This window comes from Herpailurus yagouaroundi, unplaced genomic scaffold (genome assembly GCF_014898765.1).
Source record: "Herpailurus yagouaroundi ecotype Mexico unplaced genomic scaffold, PumYag 141, whole genome shotgun sequence".
In the NCBI taxonomy this organism is placed as follows: Eukaryota; Metazoa; Chordata; class Mammalia; order Carnivora; family Felidae; genus Herpailurus; species Herpailurus yagouaroundi.
Window position 1 is genome coordinate 63,578,513 of NW_024412396.1, and position 14,334 is coordinate 63,592,846.

A 14,334-nucleotide genomic window follows, 5' to 3' on the forward strand; every position below is an offset into this window, starting at 1 on the left:
AAGCATAATCTCAAAGAGATATTTGTACACCTATGTTCACTGCAGCATTGTTCACAATAGCCAATAAGTGCAAGCAACCCAAATGTCCCTTAGTGGATGAATGCATAAACAAAGTATGATATATACATATATTATAATATTATTTAGCCTTAAAAAAGAAGGAAATCCCAGGATGCCTGGGTGGCTCAGGCAGTTAAAGCATCTGACTTCGGCTCAGGCCATGATCTCGCCATTCCCAAGTTTGAGCCCCGTGTCAGGCTCTGTGCTGACAGCTCAGAGCCTGGAGCTTGCTTCAGATTCTGTGTCTGTCTGTCTGTCTGTCTGTCTGTCTCTCTCTCTCCCCCCCGCTCACTCTCTCTCTCTCTCTCTCTCTCTCTCTCTCTCTCAAAAATAAAATAAACATTAAAAAAAAAGGGAAATCCTGTCACTTGCTACAACGTGAATGAACTTTGAGGACATTATGTTAACTGAAGTAAACCAGTCACAAAAAAGATAAACGCTGTAAGATTCTACTTATACTAGGTATCTAAAGTAGTCAAACTCATAGATACAGTGTAGAATATTGGTTTGCAGGGGCTAGGAAGGGGAAAAAATGGGGAGTTGTTGCTCAACGGGTGTAGCGTTTAGTTGCAAGATAAAAAAAAATTCTACAGACCTGTTACACAACAACGTGAATATAGTTAGTACCACTGATCTACACTTAAAATTAGTTAAGATGATGGGGCGCCTGGGTGGCTTAGTCAGTTAAGCATCTGACTCTTGATCTTGGCTCAGGTCATGCATGATCTCTCGGTTCACGGGATCGAGCCCTGCATCAGGCTCTGTATTGACAGCACGGAGCCAGCTTGGGATTCCCTCTCTCTCTCCACCTCACTCTGCCCCTCCCCAACTCATGCTCACTCTCTCTCTCTCTCAAAATAAATAAACATTTTAAAAATAGTGAAGATTATAATTTTATGTGTATTTTCTAAAATTAAAAATTTTACATAATCAAATATAAATATTAAATGATTATAGTAAATTTGATTTTATTAAAATGTCAAATCTGATGATGGCAAAAATATTCAAAACAAGTGAAAGACTTGGAAAAGAAACAATATGTATAATTACAAATGACAGGTATCTAGAATACTTAAAGAACTGCAGCAAGCCAATAATATCAGAAAAAAAACTTCAATACTGTGATAAACACAGAAAGCTAAATGAATCTCAGTAGGATAATGGGTAAGTAAACTGGATAATTCACATCAAAGAATATTATACAGAGGGTAAACTGAATGAAATAGATTCATACTTATCAACTTGGATAAATTTCAAAAATAAGTCAAATAAATCAATTTGCATATGGTATGTCATTTATGTCCATTTTAGGAACACGAGCTAATAGTATATATAGTTTATGGATATACACATCTGAAGTAGGGGCACTAAAACAGGATTAAATTCAAACCACCATCTGCCTTTTGCCTGCACTTGTTAAGCAAAATGTGCTTGGAGTAAAACATAGAATCAGGTTGACCAATTTCACTTTAAATTCACAACTGTGAACCTTGAGCAGGCCTTTAACGCTGCCCAGCAAACACACTCATTTCCTAATCCATTCATTCTCCCACGGACATGACTGCTTATTTTGTATCTTCTCCTCTCTCCTCAAACTCCAGTGTCTCCTTCTTTTCCCTCCTCACTTTCAGTGAGAACACAGAAGCAATCAGAAAAGACCCTCTATGAGCTCCCACTACCACGTCTTGACAGCCACCTGCTTCTGTGCCCAGGAACTCACCCTTCTCTGTTCCTAAGGATGAACTGACGAAGCGAACTACATCCCCACTTGTGCACCGAGTTTATCCCTCCCAAGGTCCAGCATCTCCCCATCTCTTATTATTATATCGACCCCCACTTCCTTTACAGGAATGTGCCAACCAGCATATGACGTCTGTCATTTCTCCCGCCTTATAACAAAGAGACCTCTTTTGACCCCGCTTCATCCTCTGCTGCCCTCTCCACACGATTTCACTATTCCTTTTTACAGAAAACCCCAAGGTTGCCTTTATTGGTAGAGGACAATATGTCTGTTCCCATTCTCTCTCTCTGGAGGTTTAAATTGAGCCAATGATCAATCTCCTGTCCTCACCTTACTTGAGTAAACAACAGTATTTGACATAGTTGATCTTGTTCGTCCTTGAAACATTTCGTCACGTGGTTTCTAAGATAACACACTCGCCTGTTTTCTTCCCAACTTTCCAGTTTCCTTTGCGGGTGCCTCTTCCTCTCTTTACTCTCCATGTTGGAGTAGCCAGGGCTCAGAGTTTAGTCCCTTTTTCTTTTCTATCTGTACTTACCCTGCTGATATTCTCCTCAATTTTCATGATTTTAAATATACTGGCAAATTCCAAATCTGTATCTCTAGATGGGACTTCTCCCCCACACTCCAGACTCCTATGTCCTATTGCCTCCTGGACATCTCTGTAAGTCTAATAGTCATCTCAAAACTCAAGCTGCTCAAATGAACTCCTCCCCTTACCCCAAATCTTCTTTCCATCTGAAGTCCACTAGTTGATGGCGACCTCATCCTTCCAGACTCTCTAACCAAAAAACTTAGGGCCCCCCTGATTCCTCTTGCTCTCTCACACCCCACACCCAACCCATCAAGAACTTTCATCATCTCCAATGTCAAAATATATCTAAACTCTGACTACTTATTACAACCTACTCTGCTAGCCCATGGTCTAAACTAGCCATTACCATCTCTTGCTGGGATTAATGCAAAAGCTTACTAACTGGTCTCCATGTCTCTAGACCTGTCCCACTAATAGTGGGGACATGCTTGGCATGCTTTGCATGCTTGGCAAATCGAATTGCTCTTCTAAAATAAGTCAGATCCTCTCCCTCCCCTACTCGAATCTCTCCAATGGCCCCCACTTCACTAAAAGAAGCCGTAGTCCTTACAACAGTCCTCCCTCTGTATGACTGCCTGCACACCCCAACTTTCTGCTACTCTAACCGTCAGTCATTTTACACACTTACACTGCAGTCCTCTCTGTTCCACAAACAGCCCACACATATTCCCACCTGGGATCTTTCACGCTGGCTGATCCCTCTACCTAGAAATCTCTTTCCTAAGATATGGACATGGCTCACACTCTCACTTTCTTTGTGTCTCTACTCAACTGTCACTTTCTCAGCAAGGCCATTCCTGATTACCTGATTTAAAAGTGCAACCTTTCTCACCCTGATACCCTGATACCCCCATCCCTCTTTCCTAGTGTACTTGTCTTCTTGTAACTTAACCACTATCTACCATATTCCATACATGTTTTTACTCATTTTCCTATTACTGGCTGCCCCCGTCTAGAGGAAAGATTTCTGTCCATTTTGTTCATTGCTACATTTCAACACTAGATAGAACTCTGCCTGGATCACAGTAGACATTCAATTGATATTTGCTGAGTGAGTGGAAAAAAATACAAAATGTTTATAACTGCATATGTGAATAGTGGGTGCACAGATTCTGTTGTATCACTTTTTTATATTTTTATTAGTTAAATATTGCACAATGTAAAAAATTAAAAAAGATATTTAAAAGATATAAACATTTATTCATCCCATTTATTCAGGGTTGCTTAGAATTCCAGAATATTTTTTGCTAAATTCCTCTTAAGGGCTTGAAAATCCCTGACACTCAACATGGTTTTAAATAATTTTCCCTTTATTATGGTCTATTTTCAGATTAATGCATCCTATGTTAATATAGAATAATGTGACTGCAAACTATAATTTTCAAGTAAATAAAAATTATATATATTTACCCTGATTTGAACAATGGAACGCATGATAGAAGTTTCTGTGAAAAGAATCTCCACTCAAAAGTTGTCCCTGCTTGTTCTGTGATGCCATTTACATTAAACCTGCCCACTGAACTTATACACTGAACCTGCCTCATTTTCATTTTTTAAATTAAAAAAAATTTTTTTAGAGAGAGAGAGCGAGCGAGTGAGCTGGGGAGAGAGAAAAAATCTTAAGCAGGCTCCACGCTCAGCCCAGAGCTAGACACGGGGCTCTATTCCACAATCCTGGGATCATGACCTGAGCGAAAATTAACAGTTGGACCCTTAACCGACTAAGCCACCCAAGTGCCCCAAACCTACCGTAAAATAAATACTATAACGGTAAGTCTTAACAGAGCCAATAATTTTTAAAAATTTTTTAATATTTATTTTTGAGAGAGAGAGACAGAGCGTGAGCAGGAGGAGGGATGGCGCAGAGAGAGAGAGGGAGGCACAGAATCAGAAGCAGCAGAGCCAATAATTTCTACTGTAAGAAAAGTTATAAAGGAATCTGTGCGGCCGACATCTGAGGGCAAAGCCCTATCTGTCTTCCTTCCCCTGACGGATACCTGACAGAAAAACATTGCAAAAACAATGGCTGAAACTAACGTGCTAGCATCTGTAAATTGCATAATACTGTTTGAGTAGAAGAAAAACTGGGGCAACAGAAAAATGCTCTGACTGGTTTCTAGGCCTCCTGTTTTCCCAACACTTCCATCTCAGTGTTGACCCTAAAATAACTAAGATTATCCTAAAGTCACTCATCTTGGCAAGTGACTGACAAGACTGGCTTACAGAGACTTACTTAATACGTTCTTCAGGAGCACATGCCAATGCAAAGAATTGTGAACATATGTCACTACAAATTAGGCAGGAGGGGGAGAGAAGTAACTAGAAAGCTGCCTTAGAGAGGAGGGTTATCTGATTGCCAGTGCAAACATGCTCTTTATGGGTCCTGAACCTCCCCAGGCATCTTGTGATATATATGTCACAATAGCAGAATGCTGCAAATGACATTATTAACCAGGCGTTCATTAAAGATGTACTTTAAAACTTTCTTACAAATCAGAAAAGGGAGAATAATTAAGATTCTCATCTATTTTAATTTTGCTCACAGTAATCTAAAATTTGAACAGTATGTCCTACAAGTAGAAACTGATATTTATTTACTGCTTCACACATTAGAACATACTTTCATAAGCACCAACTCATTTTGTCCATATTATGATCCTATCAATTAGATATGACAGCTATTATTTTACAGATGAAGAAACTAAGACTGAGAGGGGTTAATGACTAAGTGGCTTGCCCAGAGTCACACAGCCACAAAGAGGAGAACTGAAAAAGATCCTCTTACTTTAATACATGTTCCATCCAGTATAGAAGCCTTTATATGTTCAAAAAAATAATTAATGAATAACATCATTTTATAAGCGAAGGTACATTTTTCTATTTTCTGTAAAGAGAAAATAGTGATTAATCCATAGGCCTGTCCCTTTAAAGTATATTATAGTTTGGCAGTATGTTATAGTTTAGCTACTTCTATTTTAAATGTTGGGGTCATTATTTTTCTGCTACTTTTATTTAGCTGATGTTAATAACCTGTTGTGATATTTGTAAATGTTCAATGTGAAATTATGAAAACATAGAATGCATGCACTATTTAAGTATAGGGTAACTAGGGGCGCTTAGGTGGCTCAGTCTGTTAAGTGTCTAACTTTGGCTGAGGTCATGATCTCATGGTTTGTGGGTTTGAGCCCCATGTCGGGCTCTGTGCTAAAAGATCAGAGCCTGGAGAATGCTTCAGATTCTGTGTCCCTACTCTCTCTCTACCCCTCCCCCACTTGTGCTCTGTCTCTCTCTCTCTCTCTCAAAAATAAATAAACACCAAAAAAATTTTAAGTATAGGGTAACTAATAATACATTAATGTATCATTTTGACATTGTTTATGAAGAGGTAAAAACAAACCCCTTTTAAAAATAGTGTTTAAAAAAAATTTTTTTAATGTTTATTTTTGAGAGAGAAAGACAGACAGAGTGCTAGTAGGGGAGGAGCAAAGAGAGACGGAGACACAGAATCTGAAGCAGGTTCCAGGCTTTGAGCTATCAGCACAGAACCCAATGTGGAGCTTGAACCCACAAGTGGTGAGATCATGACCTGAGCTGAAGTCGGGCACTCAACCGACTGAGCCACCTAGGCGCCCCCCTAAACAAATGTTTTTGAAGTCTTCAATGTTAGAATCATATATCCGATACCTAGCAAATGTCTGACTTACATTAGGAACTCAACAAATGTTTACCGAATTGTACTCTCAAGAAATCCGCTGAAGGACATAGGCTAGCATACAGGTATTTAGAAATGTCTTCTTTTATTCTTAGAGTCTCAAGGAATTTATCAAATTCTATGATTGAGAAAAGAACATATCAAAAGTATCAAACTTGTAAAGTATTCATTATCATATAAAAGACTTTAAAGATTTCTAAAATAAATCAATTTTATCCTGTTTACAATCCAGTTTAGCAAACTATAATCTAGAAATAATTAATTATATGAATATTTGACAAATACCTCTCAATAGAGGCTCATCAGGGCAAAGAATTTGTTATGTTCCCCACTATATTTCCAGGGTCTAGTATAATACCTGACATACTGTACTCAATATTTGCTCAATTGTTAAATTAACGAATACACAGAGACATGAATATTACACCATGAACAGAAACTTTAAAGGTTATTTTAAAAGTACACATTTTTTATACTAAATAAACTCCTAAAAATTAAAAAAGAAGTACATTTCCCAGACCAAATGAGGGCAGAATTTATAACACAAAATTGCAACATGCTGAAGGAGAAGCAGATTTGGGTGCGGGGAAGACAAGCTCGGTTTTGGAAATGTTGAGCTTGAGGAGCTACAAAAGTGTCAAGCGGAAATACGGTAGAAGCATGTTAGGGTCTGGAGCCCAAAAGAGAGGTCAGAGTTGCCATACATATTTAAGAATCACCAGCCTAAAGGGAGAGAGTAAGGCATAGAGAGAGAAGAGCACTTAGTATTTAACTGTGAGGAACACTTGGGTAGAAGAGGAAAAGCCTGCAAAAGATAGTGAGAGAGATAAGGAAAGCCAGGGGACCGTGGTGTCACGGAGCCAAAGTAAGAAGCAATTTCTAGTTCAACATTACTAGGTAGTCAAGTTAAGAAGAGGACTAAAAAGTATCTAAAACTGAGGTCAATAGTGACCTTGACAAGAAGACTTACAGTCAGTTGGTAGGTGTGCAAGCCAAACCAGAGTAGACTAAGGAGTGAGTGATATGTGGGTAAGTAAAGAGAGTGTGTAGACAAATACTGACAGAGGAGAACAAGAACACAAGAGCTGGCAGGGAATATGTAATTCTGAGATAGATTCTTTTTATCTACTAGTCAGTCCATCCGTCCATCCATCCATCCATCCATCCACTCTCCATCTTTAAAAGTTTAAGACAGGAGAGACTAAGCATGCTTAAATGGTAACAAAAGGGTCCAAGAGGAAGAGGTAGAAAAGGAGAGAGGTTAGGGGCGCCTGGGTGGCGCAGTCGGTTAAGCGTCCGACTTCAGCCAGGTCACGATCTCGCGGTCCGTGAGTTCGAGCCCCGCGTCAGGCTCTGGGCTGATGGCTCAGAGCCTGGAGCCTGTTTCCGATTCTGTGTCTCCCTCTCTCTCTGCCCCTCGCCCATTCATGCTCTGTCTCTCTCTGTCCCAAAAATAAATAAATGTTGAAAAAAAAAATTTAAAAAAAAAAAAGAAAAGGAGAGAGGTTAGTTAGAGCTAGAGCCATACAATCTCTCCCTAGGCACTGGAAACCGAGGAGGAGACTCCTTAAACTAGAGTTTAAACTAAAAACCAAGGAGGTAGAATAGGGATAAACAAAAAAGAAACTCACTCCAAGAAAGATACTTCAATATACGTGATTCAGCGTGACATGTGAAACCAAAAAGGAATGCTAGCTAATCAAAACAGAAATTGTTTGGTGGAAATATTTTTAAGGTGGAAGGAGTCTTAGGGAAATTGGCTGAATAAGTGGTGGGTGGAATTAGGGAAGCAAAGGACCACGAGATCCTGTTGTAGGGGTCTCAGAGAAGGGTAGTTCCCGTGCCAGCCATGAGAGAGCTAAACCTGAAGTCTAGTGTGATGGTATGTCCTCTACAGAAAGAGGAAGAATGAGCTGGTAGTCTGAGGGGAAGAGATGAAACTAGAAAGCTTAATTATACAGACACTATCACGTAACTATAATTAAACGCAGCTAGGTTGTATTCAGTGAAAAATAAGAAAATTTGTACAGTATTTCTCCACTTCAGATAGAATCCCAGTATTTCATTTTTGCACCTGAACAACTAAGTGCTCAAAACTTAAGGCAGCCCATGAGAGCCCCCCTTGTGGAGGAGAGGCTGACATGACTCGCAGGACACACAAATCTCTCTTGTGAGGAGGGACCTGGCTGGTTCAGTCATACAGTCTTTCTGATTAATTTGTATCTCTGTATTAAAACTTAACAACTCTGATCCATATTTGACTTTTGTTTATTTTGTTTTAGCTTCTGACATTTTGCCGTTGCCCAGGGCCAAAGTCTGCCAAACATTCAGCCACATGTACCTGTAAATACAGGAGTCACTAAGTGATTCTTTTCATTGGTGTCTTACCAGAACCTAGCCCAATGTCTCCATGGAGAAGGCCCTCAACAAATACTTTGATAGAGGGAAGGAGCAAATGCGTGAATGGTCCCATGGAGAGAGGAGATGATGGTCACCAAATCTCCCTGCGAAGGGGTCCTTTACAAACCAAGGGCCCTTTGGCTGTCTGTTGAAGCCCACAGACCACTTCTCAGAATAGTGTTTTTAAATGCACAGTATGACAGAGGAAACTAATCATATTGCAATACAGACAAAAGAAACGAATTACGGTGAAATATACTGAAATCAAAATAGAAAGAGAAGTTGTGACATCATCACAAACATGGTTCCGGGGCACGCGCTGAGCTCGTCAAGTCCCAGACATCTCTGTAGAAAGATCTGGCCGGGCTACTTCACTAGCAACACCACCAACTGATAGCATCTGCAGGTTTTGTTTTCAGTTTCTCAGAGAGGAATTCTCCAAACTCCTGTCTGGGAAGACGTGTTCTCAGGACAAAGTGGCAGAAAGAGGCCGTGGGAACTCCATGGTTCGCTGTGTCATTTTTCACCCCAAGGAAACAGTAGTTTCCTTGTTGTGGCCTCACCTTCAGCCCCTCGTCCCTGAATCTAGTCTTTCTACTTAACCCTTTCAGTCTTCCTGGAAGGTAAGGGAAGCATGGCTGCCTGGGTGAATAGGGGAGACAGAGACCCGGAGGCTACCTGTTTCTTATATAGACTTCCAAACAACCCTCCTATGTCCCATGGCACCTGTGTTCCTACTCTGAGGGAGTCCTGAACCTTTCTGGGGGCCAGAAGTGCAAATTAGTTTGCCTTGGGGCTTCTCACGTTGCTAGCTTAGGATTCAACTGTGATCAGGGATGCTTAAATTGGCTACAAGTAGTATTCCTGCTGTCCGTCTTCCAAAATTTGGTTGCTATATTCTTTCATCTTTTCTGAGTACATACCTATTTTACTCCTTTACTTTTGTTTATGGGGTTTAATGAGGAAGCAACAGTAAATGTATTTAATCTGTCACATTTTACTGACATTGCCACTAATAGTTTTACAAAGGAGAAAAAGTCTTAAAAATCAAACTTTGAAGTAAATTCCTCAAAAATTCATCTATTTTATAACAATGGTTGTCCCATCAAAGATAATCAACATAATTATAACCGTAACTTCATGAAGGCATCTTATTCACCACTGCATTATCCAGTACCTAGCATAGTAGAGGTGGTCAATACTTAATAAGTGAACTGAATGAATACAGATATGATAAAAAGTTGAGATCTTTAGATTTTATGATTTCAGCACTTATCAAATTCACTTAGGACTACATGGGCAATAGTCCAAAAAGCAAATGTTCAGAAATAGATACGCCTAATTTGGAATTCAAGACCAATGTGTTTTACAACCACAAAGTTCTTCACTACAAAAATTCCACTGTGATTCTGTATTCTAACTAATAATTTCTTAGATAAAAATGAATTGGCATTCAAATTCATCTAGTTATCTTGCATAACCAGTAGTGTAAAAATATAATTTTTATTACAGCTGCTACATGAGGAGTATTTAACTAGAACTAGATGTACAGTTTTAAATGTCATTAAATGCACCTGTAATAATAAAGAGTTCTACTGAAAGTGCAAGGTCCTCTATATTCAAAATCTGCACGTTAGCTATCAAATTTTAGTTCAGCTATCACAAATTACTTCAATAATTTTAGATTGTTGAAGAAGTAGGTCTAGTAGATCCTTGTCATTTTTGTCAAGTGAATTCGAAGGGCCATCACGACATGTCCTACTTTGTAAATATAATGTAAACTGTATGTCCTTTGTTTTGTAATGGTCCACTGGTTATCACCTAAGCCATAATTCTCCTAAAGGGCCCAAAGGATTATTCAAAATTTTCAGTCATATTTTATAGGGAAAGTTAAATGCATAGTTTTGATTTGTTTTAGACTGGGGAATTCTGATATATTCATTAAATGTTTACTGCAATTCTAGCAAGATGGTTCCATGTTCCATGGTAATTTAAGCTAAAACTCTTTACAGTCATTCAGGTCAAGATGTTCCTCTAGGCAAACCTGCCCCAAAAATCCATAATCCATATGGTACTATCCTGACAAATGCTTCTTCTACAGCTCATTTTTTATCATTGTGTACATTCCATTGTTACTAACTTCAAATTAAAATATAATACTCACTTCTTCAGCCACAAACTCCTTACTCAGACCAAAATCTGTCAGCACCACGTGGCCATTAGAATCAAGTAGAATGTTCTCAAGCTTAATGTCACGGTATATAATCCCCAACTGTAAAAACAAACAAATATGCATTTTAAAATAACAGTTTCCAAAAAATAAATTAGGAAAGTCTTTGTCTACCTTAAAAACAAACCAAAAAAAGGATTCTCCTGCTCAGGATGCACTAATGGCTCTTAGTGACTGGCCATGGCAAATGTGAATTCCTCTATCTCAGGGCTCATCTGCTGGGCTCGCTGGACCTCTCCTACCTCCTAACTCTTCCTTCTTTGTGTAACGAAGGTCCATCTTTGTTGGACCAGCTTCTGTGGGGTCTTTCTGTTGACTGTTGCTTCCTCCTATCTTCTTAATTATCTAATCCTCACTGTACATGATCTTCTTCGGGTACTTTTAGCCAATTCGTGTCCATCACTTGCTAATGGATTCGGAGGCTTTCCTGACTAACCAGATTCCACGCTGGTCATGTCTTTCTTTTTCTTCTTACAGCACCTACACATACATTGCACTTATCTAAAAATAACTGATATTTTCTAGGTGTTTCCTCCTTGTCTTGATATAACCATACTCTAACTCTGTTCTTCACATTTATCTAGTATCTTGCAAAGCATCAAATAGATAATTAATAAAGGCTTGTTGAATAATAGGCTTCTAAATAAGCAACAAGTCAATTAGATAACATTTATACATCCCTCCATTTTGTTTTGCATGTGTTACAGTAAAACACTTCAGCTATTTCTTCAGCTAAGTAAATCTACACAAGTCATATAAGTTCTTGATATATGTGCATTGCATATTTCATGTTATGTCAGCCTAAATTAAATGTTTTTAAACTTAGAAACCCTGCTTTCTACAACATTAAGTATATGAAAAAGCAGATTCGTACTAATTTCTTAAAATTGAAACAAAAAATTACAGAAGGAAACATGCTAGGCAATTTCCCTCCTGGAACTTCAGTGTTCTACAAGAAAGAGAGGATAATATCTGCAGTCCGAGCAGACATCTGACTCGAAGCTTCATGAATATCTAACAGCCAGTGTGACTTTTTTTTCTTTGAAACAAACTCTTTGAAAACAATTTTAGAAATAAATTATTTACCATCTGCTTCACCTCATCACTTCCAAGGAAACTCTCATTTTTGTCTCTTCTCAGGAAACTCAATGTTAGCAGCTGTGTCAAGGTTAATATTCCTGGCTTCCTGTTGTATCTCTTTGCATTTATCTTTTTAGGGTAGTAAGATTAAGAGAAACTTAGCTGAGATCTGATTTGCTACATTACTTTCACTCTACATCAATTACATGTATATCCAGTATTCATCAGGTTTTCTACTTCTGATTACCCTGTTTTAATAATAACAGGTGTTCATGGATTTTTTTCTTTAATAAACAGAATTAACAGAATTAAAGATTTCACACAAATTAAAAACTGAATTTAGTAGCTTACCCATTGCAGCTTTGTATTTGTTTTGCTTGTTTCTACTCTGGTTATTTATGGTGATTTCTACCATCGTTTTTATATCATAAAAACTTACACCTAAGCATAAAACTCCAAGATCTTTTCAACCCATTCCTGGGCCCAATTTGGTTCATATATGAAGATGCCCTAACTGCTTTATATCCCACGGATACTCAACCAGCAAAAGCTGGCCACCCCAGGACAACTCCACCCAAAGGAATGTCTGTCAGCTCCCTTCCTGCTCCTCTGTCCCTTTGGTCCACACACTGCAGCCCCACCCGCCATGCCCACCAGGGCCTTTTCTTTCCCTCCTGTTCTTATACATTTTCATCCACTCTCTGTAAGACTCCTGCTCTGACCACCCCCACCCCCCCATCCAGTCCTGGCTCTGTTCTGCTCTAGATGTCCCTTTTCCTTGATCCCCTCCTTCTGTGCTTGTGTCTTCTCACCATCTTTTCTCACAGCCTCTCCCGTCCATTGCCTCCATCTTGCAATTCCAGTCTCCTTGCCACTTTAAAATTTTCCTCCCTCTTCCCTGCCTTTTCCTTCATCTCTCTCCACTCCTGTCCATGCTCCAAAAAAACACCACTTTAATCCCTGTTCATGTCTAATCCAGTGCAGGATCTGAATTCACGACAAAGAATAGTAGCTCTACAATGCACCTGTCTCATCCTAATGTAGCGACTCAAGTCATGATGGCCTCATGATCTCACACACTTTGATGAAAATTACTCAAATACTTTCTATTTCTGAGGAAATACACACACGCTTGGTCTACACAGCTAACTGCTTCTATAATAATCCATCCTCATTAAGTTAAAAAAAATTTAGTCAAAATTTCTTCAATCAAGATTAATAGTATCTGAAATAATATATATATTTTTAAAGTTCGAATGGATTTTATGGAGTTCAAACAGCAGCACAGGCATGAATTCCACTCAAAGTTTTTAGCAACTGAGTTCACGCTACATGGAGACAATGGAAGAGGAGGGACAGAGAGGGAACAAGAGGGGGGCCCCAGGGGCAAAACAAAGGCAAAGGCAGACCAGAGTGGGACAGCGGGGTAGCTGGGTAGCGTGGCAGGCGCTTCTTTCCAAAAACTCATATTCTCCAACTTAATCAGGAAATATACCCTGCAAACAAACAGGCAGAGTCTGCAACGGAGTAAGTCACAACTAAGCAAATATAGATTATGACTTGTGGTTTTATTTCAAAGGTTATTTTAAGAATGAAAAGCTTTTATTCTAATGGTACTTTGTAATAAGCATTAGGATTTTTCATAAACAAGAACCAAAGAACTGCTCACATTCTACCTTTTTAATCCGTATCACAGGAACTACCAAGAAAAAAAAAGATGATTTTTGAAAAAGGGAACTACAGAATTGAGAATACTGGCAACGGTGTGTAAGTGTGCTTTCACAATCTCCACAAAGACAATGACGTTTAAAACAGTAGCTCTTTAGCTCCAGCATTACCTCAGTTAAAATAGATTTTTTTTCACGAAAAGAACTCTCAAAGACTGAGCATCTTACCTTGTGGAGATGTTCGAGGGCAAGCACAATCTCTCCAACATAGATCCGCACCTCGTGCTCTGTGAAACGCTCTCTTTGAGAAAGATGAGTAAAAAGTTCTCCACCATTTATATAATCTAAAAATGAAATATATTTTTTTCTTTCTTTGACTTGTATTCATAAACTTAAGGAAGTATTCCCTTTTAAACATTTTGGATTAACCACAAGGCACTGACTTTAATATATTATTTTTGTATAATTCTTTGTCTATAGTATATAGTTTCATCTAGAACATATTACTAAATACATATAGTAATACATTTCATAAGATAACGACTACCCTAAGCCACAATCAAATGAATGTGCATGGAGTATTGCCATTAAAACTATTACATGACATCTGTATATATTTAAATACATTTTTCCAAATGGCAGTGTATCAAAACCTCTGCCATCACCACATAACACTTAGCTTGCTGTGGAGTACCAAAACATCAACCATTGCAACAACTAAGATAAAAAAAGGAACAGAACAAAACAGAACACAAAAATCTCAGCTTTTCCTTTGTAATAGCTGCCAGTCACTATCTGAGCAGATTCCTTATTTTCTAGAATTTTCTATGTACCCTTTCAAAAACACGT

At 38.6% G+C, this 14,334-nt stretch overlaps 1 protein-coding gene across 9 annotated transcripts in view; it reads right to left on the reverse strand.

The window, feature by feature from the left end:
- Nucleotides 1-14,334, reverse strand: part of RPS6KA5 (ribosomal protein S6 kinase A5) — a 182,455-nt gene that overhangs the window by 66,465 nt on the left and 101,656 nt on the right. For 8 of the 9 annotated variants that reach the window (XR_005791137.1, XR_005791136.1, XM_040478006.1 and 5 more), the window contains 2 exons: nt 13,714-13,829; nt 10,673-10,780 (listed from right to left, as the gene is read on the reverse strand). The exons of the other annotated variant lie outside the window; for it this stretch is intronic. Coding sequence is in view for 6 of the 8 variants with exons in the window: in XM_040478006.1 (XP_040333940.1) it covers nt 10,673-10,780; nt 13,714-13,829 (224 nt within the window). In the remaining 2 variants the exon portion in view is untranslated. The remainder of the gene's footprint in view (nt 1-10,672; nt 10,781-13,713; nt 13,830-14,334) is intronic. 9 annotated transcript variants of the gene reach the window in all.